This window comes from Eleginops maclovinus, chromosome 22 (assembly GCF_036324505.1).
Source record: "Eleginops maclovinus isolate JMC-PN-2008 ecotype Puerto Natales chromosome 22, JC_Emac_rtc_rv5, whole genome shotgun sequence".
Lineage (NCBI taxonomy): Eukaryota > Metazoa > Chordata > Actinopteri > Perciformes > Eleginopidae > Eleginops > Eleginops maclovinus.
In genome coordinates this window covers 23,325,760-23,344,244 of record NC_086370.1, presented here as the reverse complement: position 1 = coordinate 23,344,244, position 18,485 = coordinate 23,325,760, and the positions used below count along the sequence as shown (strand labels likewise).

The 18,485-nt window shown below is 45.1% G+C and overlaps 1 protein-coding gene across 1 annotated transcript in view; it reads right to left on the bottom strand.

The window, feature by feature from the left end:
- hectd2 (HECT domain containing 2) overlaps window positions 1–17,961 on the bottom strand; it is a 34,212-nt gene extending 16,251 nt beyond the window's left edge. The window contains exons 1-14 of the mRNA XM_063875504.1: window positions 17,489–17,961; window positions 14,846–14,990; window positions 9,250–9,388; window positions 8,980–9,082; window positions 8,689–8,778; window positions 8,456–8,520; window positions 7,948–7,993; window positions 6,954–7,063; window positions 5,806–5,954; window positions 5,544–5,667; window positions 5,362–5,458; window positions 5,026–5,133; window positions 4,381–4,513; window positions 1,621–1,703 (exon numbers count right to left, since the gene is read on the bottom strand). Of these exons, the coding sequence (XP_063731574.1) occupies window positions 1,621–1,703; window positions 4,381–4,513; window positions 5,026–5,133; window positions 5,362–5,458; window positions 5,544–5,667; window positions 5,806–5,954; window positions 6,954–7,063; window positions 7,948–7,993; window positions 8,456–8,520; window positions 8,689–8,778; window positions 8,980–9,082; window positions 9,250–9,388; window positions 14,846–14,990; window positions 17,489–17,557 (1,461 nt within the window). The 5' untranslated portion in view covers window positions 17,558–17,961. The remainder of the gene's footprint in view (window positions 1–1,620; window positions 1,704–4,380; window positions 4,514–5,025; window positions 5,134–5,361; window positions 5,459–5,543; window positions 5,668–5,805; window positions 5,955–6,953; window positions 7,064–7,947; window positions 7,994–8,455; window positions 8,521–8,688; window positions 8,779–8,979; window positions 9,083–9,249; window positions 9,389–14,845; window positions 14,991–17,488) is intronic.
- Between the last annotated feature and the right edge of the window lie 524 nt (window positions 17,962–18,485).

The window sequence follows — 18,485 nt, the reverse complement described above, 5'->3', positions numbered from 1 at the left end:
CTACCATGACGACCAAACAGGAACAGGGGGGGGTTGATAAATTAGCTCTTAGTGCGAGCACACATGGGGAACATGCATGGAACACCCAGGAGCACGCACACGCATACACAGGCACACGCGCGCACACACACACACACACACACACACTTCCCACCCTTTACTTTTTTCTCTGTCTTGCTCTCTCCATCAAACTTTTTTCCATGCACACTCAGTGTTCCAGCCCCCAACTTAACACACACACACACACACACACACACACACACACACACACACACACACACACACACACACACACACACACACACACACACACACACACACACACACACACACACACACACACACACACACACACACACACACACACACACTCTAACCTGGCGAGGAACAGGCTGCTATTAGGTTATATAACCTTTTGACAGTTCCCAGCTGGCTAGTAAGACTGAAGTGCTGCTGGACTGCTCTTTTTACACACACACACACACACACACACACACACACACACACACACACACACACACACACACACACACACACACACACACACACACACACACACACACACACACACACACACACACACAGCCTAAGTAAGCCTAAGTGTTGGGCAAAATAGGATAATTTCCTGCTGAAACAAGCTGCAAGTGGAGGAAAGAATGTGCAGCTGCCTGAGGTAAGGGGTTCTCTTCACTTGGAAAGCTGCTGGACACAACCCTCACTACCAGAACACACTGCTGCTGTTAATGTGAGACAACAAACACGTCTTTACAGAGCCGTGCAGTGAGGATGCATTTTGTAAACACTAAAGGGAACAGTAGAAGAACACAGACAGGAAGTAAACACTAAGGGAACAGCAGAAGAAGACAGACAGGAAGTAAACACTAAAGGGAACAGCAGAAGAAGACAGACAGGAAGTAAACACTAAAGGGAACAGCAGAAGAAGACAGACAGGAAGTAAACACTAAAGGGAACAGCAGAAGAAGACAGACAGGAAGTAAACACTAAAGGGAACAGCAGAAGAAGACAGACAGGAAGTAAACACTAAAGGGAACAGCAGAAGAAGACAGACAGGAAGTAAACACTGAAGGGAACAGCAGAAGAAGACAGACAGGAAGTAAACACTGAAGGGAACAGCAGAAGAAGACAGCGTTCAGTTCTGGAGAAATGTTCCACTTTGAAACCTGTTCTGTTTTACTTTATATTCTCTGCTGAATAAAAAACCACGGCCTCAAACACATATTATAGCATCTCTCATTCCTCTGGGGTTTAAACAGAGGAATGTTATAGTGTGTGAAAGTAGAGAGGGAGGGGCGTTAAAGAGAACTGTGTGTGTGTGTGTGTGTGTGTGTGTGTGTGTGTGTGTGTGTGTGTGTGTGTGTGTGTGTGTGTGTGTGTGTGTGTGTGTGTGTGTGTGTGTGTGTGTGTGTGTGTGTGTGTGTTGGCTGAACATAACTAACATTCTGAAGTCTGAAAATAATAATGTCTGTGCAGAAGTAAAACTCTGGCTGGGATAACACATTCAAAACCTACAACCTTTTAAATAAAACACACGTTCCCTTTCTTAACCTCAGAGTACAGCACCCAGAGACCCTTTAAAGCAGTGTTATTAATAAAGGATACAGTCCCGACCAACTGGAACTCCGAATAGTTGTCACACTTCCAGCTGCTGAACCAATGGCAGTCCTTCATGTAGGTGAACATCCCTGGAAATTAAAATGACGTTAAGCAAATTTCTCGGATAAATCCAGCTTAATTTATTCATTTAGCACACCATTAACACATTCACGAACCCATTGACTTCCAGACCAGGGAGCATGTACTCTGATCTACAACACTCTGTAAGCAATCCTTTGGAATCACCACGGAAAGTTAAACATTAATAAGGCTATAAAGCGGCGAGGGCCAAGGGGTGTGCACCTTTAATCCTGTTATGCGAAATTAGATTTTTCACCAAACCTTAGTTTTTAAAGATTCTTGATTTTTATCAAATTTTCACTTTTTATAAGAATATTATTTCTTCAGATTTTTGACATTTCCAAAATTCTGACTTTTTCTCAGCACTCAAAATCAGTCTGATCTCTGATCTCTGATCTCTGATCTCTGATATATCTCTGATCTCTGATAAATCTCTGATCTCTGATATATCTCTGATCTCTGATCTATCTCTGATCTCTGATATATCTCTGATCTCTGATATATCTCTGATCTCTGATCTATCTCTGATCTCTGATCTCTGATATATCTCTGATCTCTGATCTCTGATATATCTCTGATCTCTGATATATCTCTGATCTATCTCTGATCTCTGATATATCTCTGATCTCTGATCTCCTATATATCTCTGATCTCTGATCTCTGATATATCTCTGATCTCTGATATATCTCTGATCTATCTCTGATCTCTGATATATCTCTGATCTCTGATCTCCTATATATCTCTGATCTATCTCTGATCTCTGATATATCTCTGATCTCTGATCTCTGATATATCTCTGATCTCTGATCTCTGATATATCTCTGATCTCTGATATATCTCTGATATATCTCTGATCTCTGATATATCTCTGATCTCTGATATATCTCTGATCTCTGACCTCTGATATATCTCTGATCGCTGATAAATCTCTGATTTCTGATTAATCTCTGATCTCTGATATATCTCTGATCTCTGATCTCTGATATATCTCTGATCTCTGATAAATCTCTGATTTCTGATTAATCTCTGATCTCTGATATATCTCTGATCTCTGATCTCTGATATATCTCTGATCTCTGATATATCTCTGATCTCTGATAAATCTCTGATTTCTGATTAATCTCTGATCTCTGATATATCTCTGATCTCTGATCTCTGATATATCTCTGATCTCTGATCTCTGATATATCTCTGATCTCTGATATATCTCTGATCTCTGATCTCTGATATATCTCTGATCTCTGATATATCTCTGATTTCTGATTAATCTCTGATCTCTGATATATCTCTGATCTCGGTGCTGTTTTCCCTCAGCCTTAAAGTCCATCCACTGTCATCACAGCGAGACAAAGACACGATGATGAGCGGAGTGAAGGAGAATAAAGTGGACAGAATAATGAAGCTGTTCCAGCTCTGCAAGAGGAGACACACATCTGGAGTCTCACATCTCCCAACAGCAGAAACTGACACCGCTTTCATGCATAAAAGAGCCTGTGTGTGTGTGTGTGTGTGTGTGTGTGTGTGTGTGTGTGTGTGTGTGTGTGTGTGTGTGTGTGTGTGTGTGTGTGTGTGTGTGTGTGTGTGTGTGTGTGTGTGTGTGTGTGTGTGTGTGTACACCTGCTGAGTGTGTGTTTCTCTATATGTGTGTGTTAGAGGCAGCGAGACGGGGCTTTCCCTCGCTGCTAATGAGGGGAACACAGCTCTCATTGAGTGTGTTTCTTTGGGCCGGCTTCCCTTGGCACCAAAAACACAGACGACCGCGGAAAGACGGAGAGAGGATGGAAAGAGCGACTCGACCGGAGGAGAGACAGAGAGGAGACGTTAGCAAACACCAACGCAAAGAAGGGTAGACGTGGAAACCAGAAATCATGCAGAGATTTGTCTTTGGGTTGGGAGGGTCATTCTACATAAATACTGCAGCTGCTTTTTCTAGCTGTTGAGAGAAACCTCGCGCTGGTCCCGTGTGAACTAACAGTTTGTTTCCCAGTTTCCCGTAACCAACACTGACCGTCCACCGAGACCCCGTCTAATAAAAATCGGCTTTTCTTTCCGCTCGTCGTTTCATAACGCTTGGCTTCTCTTTTCATCACTTTGCATCAAGCTGGATTTCCCTCCAGGCTGTCAGCATTATCTGTCGCTCCCGTGGAAACATCTCCTCTCCTCTGGTGTCTCTACTCTCTGGGTTGAAGCTGTTACATGGAGATGGTTTACATTGGAGGGGGGGGGAGAAGACCACCACGGGAAGTCAGCTGAATACAATATGATAATACTTTTTCAGAAGTCTATAAAACTTCTTGTAGGGCAGCAGCTTCTCCTGTTCATAAGATAAAGGGGCCCTGTTCTGCTTTTGGGGTTTTTTCTTTCCTGGTGTGTGTTAGCCTGTGTTCCCTCCAAAGGGAGTTCTCCCCCGCCTGAAAAGCTTCCCTTGGACTCCTTTGTTTACTCCCAGAACAAAGTTACAACACTATACAACACTTCTATTGGCTAGCATCCAACACATTGTATGTGATAGGCTAGGCTAAGGGGCCGAGACAATCTCTAAGCTGGTTTATCACAACCAGCTAACCAATCAGAGCAGCCTGGGCTCTGGTTTCAGACAGAGGGTGAAAAGAGGTGTTGCAGCACGGGCAGTATGAGAGAACACTCACACAGTTCTGAACCCTGTGCCTGAGAGCGTGTCTCACCGTAGTCGGTGTGGAAGATCTGTCGCACCAGCAGCAGGAACCACTCCTTCGTCAGGCCGCCCATGTCCAGCCCCGCCTCCCCCACAAACGTCACCCGCAGCTTCTTCTTCAGGTCACACCGCTTCCTCGTCAACTGGAGAACACATGGATGAGATTCATTGGTATATGGGTCACATAGTGGAGCTGACGGCCCGTGTTCTGGGGTACAACTCATCCTGGTTCCATTCGCTGCATATCAACCGCCCCTGTCCCCCCCTGTCTACTCTGTCTCTTTAATTAACAACAAATATCTTTACAAGTTGTTGCTTTAATGTTGTGTTTCATACACAGTTTTGAAACCAATAATTGCACCCTCTACTATAATTTATAACACAGCTGTTCCCTTGAAACCTCAGACAGGAGTGTGTTAGCATCCTTTATTCCTAAACTTCTGCAGACCAAAGAACAACAGAGCATTTAACACCTCTTTGATTTACGTTCTCTGGTTCTCCTGAGATTTACGGGTAGTTTAGGCTGACTGACTGTGTGTGTGTGTGTGTGTGTGTGTGTGTGTGTGTGTGTGTGTGTGTGTGTGTGTGTGTGTGTGTGTGGGTGTGTGTGTGTGTGTGTGTGTGTGTGTGTGTGTGTGTGTGTGTGTGTACTAACCTCATCCAGTGAGTCGCTGAGGAGCTGTGCTCGTCGTACTTTAATGTTGAGAAACAGAAGGTTCATGTCCACTCTCTGCCTGCGAGAGACCTTACTGACCAGGCTTTGCTGCAACACACACACACACACACACACACACACACACACACACACACACACACACAAAGGTAAAGTTCATGCATTTGTTTCTTGCTTGCATGTTAAATTGAAATGATGTTCCCCAAAGTACATATTTGTGTGTGTGTGTGTGTGTGTGTGTGTGTGTGTGTGTGTATGTGTGTGTGTGTGTGTGTGTGTGTGTGTGTGTGTGTGTGTGTGTGTGTGTGTGTGTCTCACCCTGGCCTGGCTGATCATCTGTTGCTCAGAGTCTTTCTGGATGATGGCTTTCTTCACCACCGTCGACAGGATGAAGGGGAACTGACAGAAGGAGAACCTGATGGAAGACGAGAGGGAAGTATGGAAGTGAAAAACCTGTCATTATTCTGAGACTAATCCTAATCAGTCGATGAGAATCTGACCTGTTTGAGTTGCCGTAGTTCTGCCAGGTCCGGTACTCCTCCATGAAGTCGATGTGCTCCAGAGTGATGTTGTAGAAGTCGGTGAAAGGCATGATGGGAGTCGAGGAGACACTGTTGGCTGCGTCTGAGGAGAGGAAGGAATAAAGGCATTACGTTACTGTTCTACGCTCGATAAAACTGTGTGTGTGTGTGTGTGTGTGTGTGTGTGTGTGTGTGTGTGTGTGTGTGTGTGTGTGTGTGTGTGTGTGTGTGTGTGTCTCACTGAAAAGACTGAGCACTTTGGTAGCAGAGGGGATCCACCAGGAGCACTTGGTCAGAGGAGGAAGTTCGTCGGGCTCTGCAGGAAACAGACGGGTCGAGATGAACTGCAGGAGGCGCTCCACCAGCTGCCTGAAACGCCTCGCCGACAGCCTGACACACACACACACACACACACACACACACACACACACACACACACACACACACACACACACACACACACACACACACACACACACACACACACACACACACACACACACACACACACACACACACACACACACACACACACACACAATTAGTATTGGTTAGCATCCTGGCCAAGTCAAAACTGCTGACCTGCACATACCCTGAAACAAACACGTGCACAAAAGTAGACGCTGCAAGAGAAGAAAATAGCAGCGGCACGGGAACATGTTTCATACGAGACCTGTAATTTAAATCAAATCGCTCGGCTATAAAGGAGCACCTCTTTTCACCCTCTGTCTGAAACCAGAGCCCAGTCTGCTCTGATTGGTTAGCTGGCCGGCTCTGTTGTGATTAGTCAACCTGCTTAAAGATGTCCCGCCCCTTAGCCTATCACGTACACTGAGAAAATGGTGGGATAATTTAAGTCGAAATTTAGAAAGAAAATCCAGAATTTAGAAAAAACTATCTGATTTTTTAAAAAGTTGACATTTAGAAAAAAAAACTGAAACATTTTTAGAAAAAAGGGATAATTTAGAAAATAAATTGGAGTGCTGAGAGGGTTCCGTAGTGATGTCACTATGTTCCGGGACATTTTCCTGATACTGAAGTAAAACCTCTTCCACATGTGCATATAATACTGACGGTCTGTTAGGGCAATAGTCTATATGAAGCATATCTGAAGGTGGTAAAAACATGTCTTTTTTATTTCAGCCACATGACCCCCCCCCCCTCAGTTTAGAGGGGGAAACCAAGTGGGTTGTTAGGAAGAACTGGAGCGGCTGCAGTGTGTCAGGGTCTGTGGTGTGCAGCAGCTGACAGGAGAGATTCATCAGAGCTCAGAGCGGTGTTAGAGAGGATTTACGTTCCCATCACACACTCCATCAGCCGCGGACCCAATGCGCGTACAGGAGGTACACACACACACACACACACACACACACACACACACACACTTACTTCTTCAGCCAGTGAACCAGGTAGTGGTGGTCGGCCTCGGACAGAGATGCGATCTGCCTCAGCAGGTGAGCGTAGATCACGTAGGTGCTGGTGCTCGAATACTGCGGGTTCTACACACACACACACACACACACACACACACACACACACACACACACACACACACACACACACACACACACACACACACACACACACACACACACACACACACACACACACACACACACACACACACACACACACACACACACACACACAGATAAGTCATATTGAAGCTTGACGGGTTCAGCTGGGTTTAAAGGGCTTTTGTTTTGGGTTTTCAGAGACATGGCTCTGTGAGAACACGACCTGCTGCGTTAGACTAACGTTTGGATGCAACGGGAATAATAACACTTGACATAATGAGTGAGATAATCCCAAAGAGGTTAATTTACTCTTACAGTAACAGGGTGATACACACACACACACACACACACACACACACGAAGAGAAATGAATGAGTAGCAGTGAGTCACGTCATCAGACAGGAAACCAACGGTCCTCTACTCCAACATGATCTCACCCAGTGTGTGTGTGTGTGTGTGTGTGTGTGTGTGTGTGTGTGTGTGTGTGTGTGTGTGTGTGTGTGTGTGTGTGTGTGTGTGTGTGTGTGTGTGTGTGTGTGTGTGTGTGTGTGTGTGTTGTTGGAAGACGAGGCGAGTCAAACGGGACAAAATCATACTGTGTGTGGAGAGAGGGATCAGGAATAAGATGAAAGTGGATTTTAAAAAAGATCAAAGAAAGCACCCACATGGGGGGGGGGGTGTTCAGCTGGAGAGACAGCTGTATGTTCATGTTTCATTCTATTTCTTTATATGGTTTTGGCAGTTTATTGACCATCTACCCTCAGTGTCTGGATTGCAGCGTGCTCAGACTGGTACTTCTGAATGTGAGTCAGTTTGTTCTCTATGAAGGAAACCTTTGACCGTGTTTCAGAGGTTTACAGTCTCACCTGAACCAGAATGAAATAAGCTCGCAGGTCGTCTTTGGTCCGGGGCCTGAAAACAAAACACACACACACACACACTCAGATCTTGTACTTGAGTAAAACTAGAAGTACTCAGATCTTGTACTTGAGTAAAGTAGAAGTACTCAGATCTTGTACTTGAGTAAAAGTAGAAGTACTCAGATCTTGTACTTGAGTAAAGTAGAAGTACTCAGATCTTGTACTTGAGTAAAGTAGAAGTACTCAGATCTTGTACTTGAGTAAAGTAGAAGTACTCAGATCTTGTACTAGAGTAAAAGTAGAAGTACTCAGATCTTGTACTTGAGTAAAAGTAGAAGTACTCAGATCTTGTACTTGAGTAAAAGTAGAAGTACTCAGATCTTGTACTTGAGTAAAGTAGAAGTACTCAGATCTTGTACTTGAGTAAAGTAGAAGTACCAGAGTGTAGGATTACTCTTTCACAGTAAAAGTATTCTAAAGTAACTAAAACCCACACAGAGAGATGTGTCCTCACCCTTTCCACTCCCTCAGCAGGCTGTTGATGATCCCTTTCAGCACCGACTTCTGGATGTCCTGAGGCTGAACACACACAGGCAACATTTAGAAAACAGAAGGAGTCCAAACGCTGAGGAATCTATAACAGATGAACGAACAAAATACTATGGTGGTGTGTGTGTGTGTGTGTGTGTGTGTGTGTGTGTGTGTGTGTGTGTGTGTGTGTGTGTGTGTGTGTGTGTGTGTGCTTACTGTGCTGAGCAGTGCGTCGTAAACAGCGTTGACAAACTTAGCGTTGACTCCGGAGTCATCGATGGTGTTAAAAGATGCGTTCGCCTCCCGCTGGGTCGACAAGGGAGGATTCAAAATAAGGAAAGGACGGGAAGGAGGGAGCACGAGAAAAAAAAGATCATTCCCATCGTAAAAAAAGTGATAGTGTGTGATGAAACTTTAACAGGATCTTAAACAGGCTGAGAGCCAGAGTGTGTGTGTGTGTGTGTGTGTGTGTGTGTGTGTGTGTGTGTGTGTGTGTGTGTGCTCCACCTTGAAGGCAGCGTTAATTTCTATGAAGGAGTCGAAGGTGGTCAGGTAAAACTCTCGGACCTCCCTCCAGTCGCCTGATTGGACGGCTCGCTCCATGTCCTCTCTGGAAACAAACACACACACACACACACACACACACACACACACACACACACACACACACACACACACACACACACACACACACACACACACACACACAGTTATAATTATATATTTTTTTTGCATAGAATGTAGAATTGTGTTGTTGTTGAGTGAGTGGGAACTGACTGAAACTCTTTGGTGGTCTTGGTGCGGAGGGGGATGACGGGGTCGCAGGGGAACGGCGCTTTGACCTCGGGGGGGAGCGTGTCGATGGAGAGACGCTGCTTATGACGAACATCGCTGCAGATGGGAGGCAGCTCTCTCCCTGGGGGAGGAACCACGACAAACAATGAACTCACTGAGCAGCAAAAAGAGCACTGTTCATCCAAACCCCCGCGGGAGAAATCAATTAAAAACTGCTAAAGATTCAATTATTCTAAAGAGTCCTCTCCTACTAATGTTCAGAAAGCTCTTTATGTTTCTCACTGCCTGTGCTGCAGCACCTCTTTTCACCCTCTGTCTGACCAGAGCCCATCTGCTCTGATTGGTTAGCTGGCCAAAAAAAAAGAGTCAGAAATGTGAAAGAAAATCAGATTTTTGATGAAAAAGTGACAATTTTGAGAAATAGTCGGAAATTCCAAAAAATCGAGTTTGAAAAGAAAATAGAAAGGAAAGAAATTAGGAGACAAAGAGTGTGAATGTACTCTTGAGTCTAGACATGAAAACTGCTGAGAAACAGTTCCTTATTTTACCTCGAGATAAATATGAGTGTATACCAAAAATATGAAGGTTACATTAGACGGTCCTCTGGATCACAGTCTGCCGTCACGACTCACACTCACTGGGTTCAGGGAGGATGGAAACGATTCAGGAATAAATTAAGAAAAGAATCAAAGCAGAAACATCAAAACATCTGAAGCTCAAAGAACACACACACACACACACACACACACACACACACACACACACACACACACACACACACACACACACACACACACACACACACACACACACACACACACACACACACACACACACACACACACACACACACACACTTCAGACCATCCATCCCTCTTAGCCTCCTGTTGTCTCTGTTTCCACAGTAACAACCGTCACCAGGTGCATTGTGGGTGCTCGTTCAGATAAAGGAGACAGGTGTTAGATCAGAGGAGCTGAACGGTTTCTATCTGAGTCGACAGGAGGGTCAGACTGAGGGTCTCCATCCAATTATTACTGCCTATTAATATATGTGTGTGTCCTCTGTAAAAGAGCGTGGATGTTTTCCTCTCACAGTTCTTAGGTTTTTCATTATCTGTAAAATCGACAGTCGTGTGCAAATAAATGCATTAAATAAAATAAGTAAAATAAAAACAACATAATAATAAATACATTAAAATAGGTCCCAAAATAACAAAGATAAATTCATATTTGTGTAAAATATTTTAGAAATCTACCGTACAATCATATCATCTATAACAACTAAATATAAAATGAATAATGAATTTTAAAATCCTACAATATGCAAGGAAATATTCTCTGAGAAGAGGTGAAGAAGTAAGTCCGATATCCATTAATGGGGTCACAAAACAAATGAATCCTCAAATCTGAAAATGAGCCATTGATTGACAAGAGGATCATTTCCCCTCCCCCTCCTCCTCCTCCTCCTCCTCCTCCTCCTCCTTCACTAATTACTTGTGCTTTGTCAATGTGTGCGTCACCCAATTAAGTCCAGATAACTCCAAGTCTCGGTCGCCATGACAGCCTTTAATCAGAGCAGTCACCTTTAAGACCCCTGAGGACGCCCCCCCCCCCCCCCCCCGGGTCCTGTTTGAACATCATCAAAGTTTATTATTTGACAAAGCTCTGATGTCTGCTGACGAGGAAACCTTCCTCACGTGTTGTCGCCGAGCGTCGGCCTTTAATTAGGGCACCGAGAGTCGGAGCTGAGGACAAATTGGAATCCCTAAAGTTATTATTATTTCCAGATTGAATCACGTTTTTGAGGGTCTTGAGGTGTTTAAAAGCTGGAGGTTTTTGGCACAATTGTCAGGACTGGTGTAAAGTGTGGTATATTAGGGGTCTAGCAGGCAAAACGGCTCTGGAGCCCCCCCTACAAATCTGCTAAAAGGAATCCCCTTGTTGTGGTTTCACCTACAGATCTGAAATTTGGTGAAGCTCTGTTGTTGTTGTTCTCCTGAAATGCTTTCTGGTCTTATTCTAACGATGTGATCACATGACTCCTTCTGATGTCACTGCAGATCTGCTGTAAGCTAGCTCGCTAACGTAGCTAACCTTCTGATATACTGACACACACTTCCAGTTCTGAGACAGACTCCCTCTGAGACAGACTCACTCTGAGACAGACTCCCTCTGAGACAGACTCACTCTGAGACAGACTCCCTCTGAGACAGAGACAGTTTTTATTTTTCAACTAGATTTTTTGTGTCGCTAACTTTTTCTCCTTTTGTCACCAAATGCTCTGTTTGATAGGCAACTATTTTTGGACCTGTCATCAACGTGACCAATAACTAGGGGTCAAATAGTGACAACAACAGAGACCCAGCTGTGTGCGTCTCTCTTTAGTGTCCCCTGGTCTCCAGCTGTGTGCGTCTCTCTTTAGTGTCCCCTGGTCTCCAGCTGTGTGCGTCTCTCTTTAGTGTCCCCTGGTCTCCAGCTGTGTGCGTCTCTCTTTAGTGTCCCCTGGTCTCAAGCTGTTTGCGTCTCTCTTTAGTGTCCCCTGGTCTCCAGCTTTGTGCGTCTCTCTTTAGTGTCCCCTGGTCTCCAGCTGTGTGCGTCTCTCTTTAGTGTCCCCTGGTCTCCAGCTGTGTGCGTCTCTCTTTAGTGTCCCCTGGTCTCCAGCTGTGTGCGTCTCTCTTTAGTGTCCCCTGGTCTCCAGCTGTGTGCGTCTCTCTTTAGTGTCCCCTGGTCTCCAGCTGTGTGCGTCTCTCTTTAGTGTCCCCTGGTCTCCAGTTGTGTGCGTCTCTCTTTAGTGTCCCCTGGTCTCCAGTTGTGTGCGTCTCTCTTTAGTGTCCCCTGGTCTCCAGCTGTGTGCGTCTCTCTTTAGTGTCCCCTGGTCTCCAGTTGTGTGCGTCTCTCTTTAGTGTCCCCTGGTCTCCGGCTGTGTGCGTCTCTCTTTAGTGTCCCTTGGTCTCCAGCTGTTTGCGTCTCTCTTTAGTGTCCCCTGGTCTCCAGCTGTGTGCGTCTCTCTTTAGTGTCCCCTGGTCTCCAGCTGTGTGCGTCTCTCTTTAGTGTCCCCTGGTCTCCAGCTGTGTGCGTCTCTCTTTAGTGTCCCCTGGTCTCCAGCTGTGTGCGTCTCTCTTTAGTGTCCCCTGGTCTCCAGCTGTGTGCGTCTCTCTTTAGTGTCCCCTGGTCTCCAGTTGTGTGCGTCTCTCTTTAGTGTCCCCTGGTCTCCAGCTGTGTGCGTCTCTCTTTAGTGTCCCCTGGTCTCCAGCTGTGTGCGTCTCTCTTTAGTGTCCCCTGGTCTCCAGCTGTTTGCGTCTCTCTTTAGTGTCCCCTGGTCTCCAGCTGTGTGCGTCTGTCTTTAGTGTCCCCTGGTCTCCAGCTGTTTGCGTCTCTCTTTAGTGTCCCCTGGTCTCCAGCTGTGTGCGTCTCTCTTTAGTGTCCCCTTGTCTCCAGCTGTGTGCGTCTCTCGTTAGTGTCCCCTGGTCTCCGTTGTGTTGGAGCTTCTTGCAGCGTTTGGTTTCTGCAGCTTTCAGTAAACCTGCTCATGTTTCCTCTGCTGAATGTTCTCTAGATGCTGCATGTTTTGAAGAGCTGCTGCAGATGTTGGCCACCGTAGAGGAGGATAGGGATGTTTAAAGGACAGACAAACCAAGAGACTGATGATAGAGGACATATAAATGTGACTTGATTTGAAATTTGATTTCTGCTATTTCCCCCTCTCCAATACGCCTCAGATTCCCTTTATAATACCCAAAAAAAGCTCTCTATTTCTACAAAAGGTGTCATTGTTGTTTTTATATCTTGATATGAAGCCTCAGCACATGAAACCATAACAATAAAGAGGAAATACAAACCTCCTCTAATACGTTACAGATGAAGTGGCTAATTGTGGTGAATTTCCAGCAGCCGGACGACTGTAACAGGACTGAGGAATGCTGCACTATCTTATATGTGTGTGTGTGTGTGTGTGTGTGTGTGTGTGTGTGTGTGTGTGTGTGTGTGTGTGTGTGTGTGTGTGTGTGTGTGTGTGTGTGTGTGTGTGTGTGTGTGTGTGTGTGTGTGTGTGTGTGTTTCTGCTTTCATATGGTTTTCATTTGGGGCGGAGGTTTGCATAATTACTCTGGCATCAGGAGCCGTGGTGACAAAGCGGCTGGTGAGCGTTCTCACGGCAGTCAGAAAATAACCTCGCCTTTAACAGGAACTCACACTCCCTTTAATCTCAGAAGCGCTGACGAAGGGTAAACAAAATGCCGCCTCAGGATATGTTGGTCACCTTTATTTATATTTTAGTGTTTTTGTCTAAAAATGCCTGTCTTTTACATTTTCTGAGCTGTGAAATTGAGAACAGAAGCTTAATTCCAGCCTCATAAAACGCCTCTCACAGTCTAATTAGCAGTTTGTGACCTTGTGATTTTCTGTGAGATTATTTCAGTGGAAATCATGAACAGCTTTTCTTCATCTTCACTCTTTTTTTTGTACTGAAAACTTTCCGTTTAGGAGACGCTGCCATGTTAGCAGCTCGACATAAACACAGAGCGAGCGCATACATCAAGCGCAGTGTAAACAAAGGAAGTAACACATCATTACGTCCTGCAGCAGACAGTGAACGCACCACAGTGACACTCACACTGCACACAGGCAAAGAAAGCAAGTTGCTTGTTGCATTAAAGTACATCTATGATTTGATGCCACAAGTTGGGAGGATATTCTACAATGTTTATATGCCTCTTTTTCCCAAAACGGATTTAATCTGTCTTGTTTTGGGAGATAGGTTTGGTCCTTAGACTTCTTAAAGATGTCTTGTCCCTAATATCAGACAGAGCTACATATGAGACTTGAAACTAGAGATTGAGAACATACAGTGATAAATAAAATAAGTAAATTAAGCTAAAGGAGGCTAATGTTGGGCTATAAAGGAACTACAGCACGGTCACATGACTTCACGTCACCACCGCTAAGCTAAAGGAGGCTAATGTTGGGCTATAAAGGAACTACAGCACGGTCACATGACCTCACGTCTCCACCGCTAAGCTAAAGGAGGCTAATGTTGGGCTATAAAGGAACTACAGCACGGTCACATGACTTCAGGTCACCACCGCTAAGCTAAAGGAGGCTAATGTTGGGCTATAAAGGAACTACAGCATGGTCACATGACTTCACGTCCCCACCGCTAAGCTAAAGGAGGCTAATGTTGGGCTATAAAGGAACTACAGCATGGTCACATGACTTCACGTCTCCACCGCTAAGCTAAAGGTGGCTAATGTTGGGCTATAAAGGAACTACAGCACGGTCACATGACTTCACGTCTCCACCGCTAAGCTAAAGGAGGCTAATGTTGGGCTATAAAGGAACTACAGCACGGTCACATGACTTCACGTCACCACCGCTAAGCTAAAGGAGGCTAATGTTGGGCTATAAAGGAACTACAGCATGGTCACATGACTCACGACACCACCGCTAAGCTGAAGGAGGCTAATGTTGGGCTATAGAGGAACTACAGCATGGTCACATGACTTCACGACACCACCGCTAAGCTACAGGCGGCTGGGCGTGATGACGTTTAGTCGTCTCAGTAGAGAATCGTTGGACTGACCGTGTCGGAGCCACTGGTTGCTGCTCAGCGTTCCCGTCATGCCGCCCGTGAAGCCTCCTCGCCCCAAAGCGTCTCTCCTCTGGTTTAGCGTGGAGATGAATGTTCCCAGAGACGGAAATGGCTGCTTTGCGCCTCGCCCAAAACCCTGGAAGAAGAGGAAGAAGATCATCATCACAGCGAGGAACAGAGAAGAAGCGTTCCTGCTATTAGGATGAGTCAAGATCCTGATCAGCCTGTCAGGGTTCTTGTATCTCACCAAAACCAAACATGAATCCTCAAAGATAGGCCACAAAAGTGAACTAAGCTGAGGAATAGGAGCTCCTTAAATCAATCCAGGCGTCCGACAAAATGAAATCTATCTCATATAACGTTCATTTGATCACCTGCTGCAAACTGAAGCAGAATCTCAGGAGCAAAAACAGGAAGAGGACAACTTTTGAGAAATGGAGAGGGAAATATGGAAGGTGAGATGGTTAGAGAGTAAAGAGAAGAAGACGAAGACGTAATGCATGTGATCAAAAAAGTAGGATGGGGAGTTTATCAGGAGGGGTGAGAGGCTTTGGAAGATCAACAGATGCACAGCAGCCGCTACTGACAGCACACACACACACACACACACACACACACACACACACACACACACACACACACACACACACACACACACACACACACACACACACACACACACACACAGTATCAGTAAACAAAAAAGGACGATGACAGAAGTACAGGAGCTCTCAGACAGACGGAAAGAACATCAGCCCTAGACTAAACAAATGAAGTCCAGACCCAATTCAAGATTCCTGGACTGACATCTTATAGAGAAAACCTTGTTTAGAAACGTACCTAACCCTCACCCCGAGGCTCTGTCCTGAAACAGCAGCTGTTTTACTCTCTCAGGTAGAAACCCCCCTCAGTGAACACCAGCTGTCTTCAATTCCTCTGTGTTTTTATAGGTCTGCGATGCTCCGTCAGCCCCGCTGTAAGTCGGAGCTTTCAGCCCGAATTTCCTCAGATGTGAAACTCGAGGGACGCAGAAACTTCTGCTGCAGAGAGTAAACGCATGCAGCCACTCAATGACATCTCCAGACGGCCTGAGCAATGACAGACCAGAAACCATCCGATCCGCACATTCCTGCAGCCTGACACAATGGAGATGACATCAAGCTACCAGCGAGAGGCAACCTCCGTCTCACTTTAACACACACAGTTAATCTCACACACACTGTTTCATGAACATATAGGTTCACCTGCTGGATTACAAACGCAACAAATGAACCGTCAAGCAGATTCAGGCAGTAGGCGTATAGATCACACTTAAAGTGTTAGCCTACAGAACAGAACAGCTGACAGAGGAGAGAAACATCTGAAACAAGTCAGAAATGTAAAGTGAGAATTTAGAACAAAATTGTCGAAGAATTCACAAAAGTTAGAGATTTGGAAAAAAGCGAGAATAAAAAAGAAGTCTGAAATGTGTAAAAGGGGAGAAGGAGATGTGTTCATTTGAATGAGTTGAATTTTTAATCAATTCTAATTTGTCACCAAAATTGATGTAAAATCATCATTTGGAAAATGAGTCAGAACTTTGTGAAAAAAGTCTAAAGTTGAAAGAAAAGTCAGAATTTAGAAAAGAAGATGTTTAGGGTTTAGAGGAGAGTAACATCTGATCCTTCACAACAAACACTATGATCTCTTTAGGGTTTACCAACACTCTAATCCAGCTGGTAATCCCTGTAAGATTTAACAACTCGGAGGTTGCATCATCAGACGCTGCTGCAGGAGTCATCGTGGAAGAACGGGAGCCTCACTTTTTCCACACGGAGAAACTAAAGCATCTTAAAGGGGCCCTCCATGCTGCTCCCTCTCCTGCAGCATAGGTTTCTGTGCAAAGCCTAAAATACCAGTGTTCCCTCTGGAGGGAGTTCCTCTCCCACACACTGTTTACATTTGGAACACGGTGACATCACAATGGAACACTCACGCTCCTATTGGCTGGCGCTCCAACACATTGTACGTGATAGGCTAAGGGGCGGGACATCTCTAAGCTGGTTGATCAATCACAACAGAGCCGGCCAGCTAGCCAATCAGAGCAGACTGGGCTCTGGTTTCAGACAGAGGGTGAAAAGAGGTGCTGCAGCACAGGCAGTATGAGGAACATAAAGAGCTTTCTGAACATTAAAGCATGGAGACATGGAGACATGGAGACATGGAGACATGGAGACATGGAGACATGGAGACATGTCCCAGGAGAGACTCTACATACAAACTGAACATGTCCTGTGACTTCCTTGTGTTATCCTTGATCCTCTGCAGTAAATATCAAATGTCAAAACAGAATATCTGCTGGTCACATAATGCTAACAGCGGCTGAAAGCAACTAATTACATTTACTCAAGTACTTTTTTCGACATACGTTGTACTTTACTCAAGTATTTCCATTAAAGCTACTTTTCAGAGGCAGAAATTGCTTTCTTAAAATCAACGCTAAAGGATTTTTATCCGTTTTTATGGATTATTATTAAATTCCCTCTTAATGTTAATTGTTTTTTCCAATTTGAGATATAATGTATTGTTATGAAAACCATATTTTCTGAGATATTAAAGAGGACATCACTTTGAAAGTAAAAAGGGTTTCCTTACAGCAGGAGCGGAGCTGTGGTAAATCGGAGGAAGCCTCTCTCGTTCCCTCTCCATATGTTCCCCATCCATCCTCTCGGTGTGGAAGAACTGGAAAAAGTTGTTGTGTTTTTATTTCCTGGAAAGCCTCAGTCTGAGTTCCTGCTCATGTTCTTACCGGAGCCAAATCAGACCCCGAGGAACCGTCAAAGTGCTCCGTTACTTTCTCACAGATCCGGGAGAATCACATCCTAGAGAACCGGAGTGAAATCTACCTTCGTCGCGCAGGTGGGCTCTCCTTTACGCAGCGTCTGGCGCGTACACCTTTCCAAAAGCGGTGCGTAAAGAGCCTGTTGCTTTGTTTTTGTTTTGTTGGTGTTAAAAGGAGATGTTAAAACTCGGTCATGGTGAGTCGCTGCTGCTGCTTCCTCCCCCTCTCCTCCTCCCTCTCTCCCGATCTGCGTCGTCTGTCAGGAGAAAAGCAGCGCTGCGGGCCGGCGCCATGTTTGAAGGTGGAGGAGGAGGTGCCAAACACACACACACACACACACACACACACACACACACACACACACACACACACACACACACACACACACACACACACACACACACACACACACACACACACACACACACACACAGGGAGAGAGGGGGAGAGAGGGGGAGAGAGGGAGATGGGAAATGAGAGGTTTGGATTCACAATAAAAGAGGGAGCTTTGGAAGAAAGAAGAAATATTTGTTTTTAAAGAAAGAAAGATAAATAAATAAAAACATCTAAAAAACAACAAATATTTGGCTTCTTCTGCTGTTCCCTTTAGTTTTTACTCCTCTGTCTTCTTCTGCTGTTCCCTTTAGTTTTTACTCCCTCTGTCTTCTTCTGCTGTTCCCTTTAGTGTTTACTTCCTGTCTGTCTTCTTCTGCTGTTCCCTTTAGTGTTTACTTCCTCTGTCTTCTTCTGCTGTTCCCTTTAGTGTTTACTTCCCTCTGTCTTCTTCTGCTGTTCCCTTTAGTTTTTACT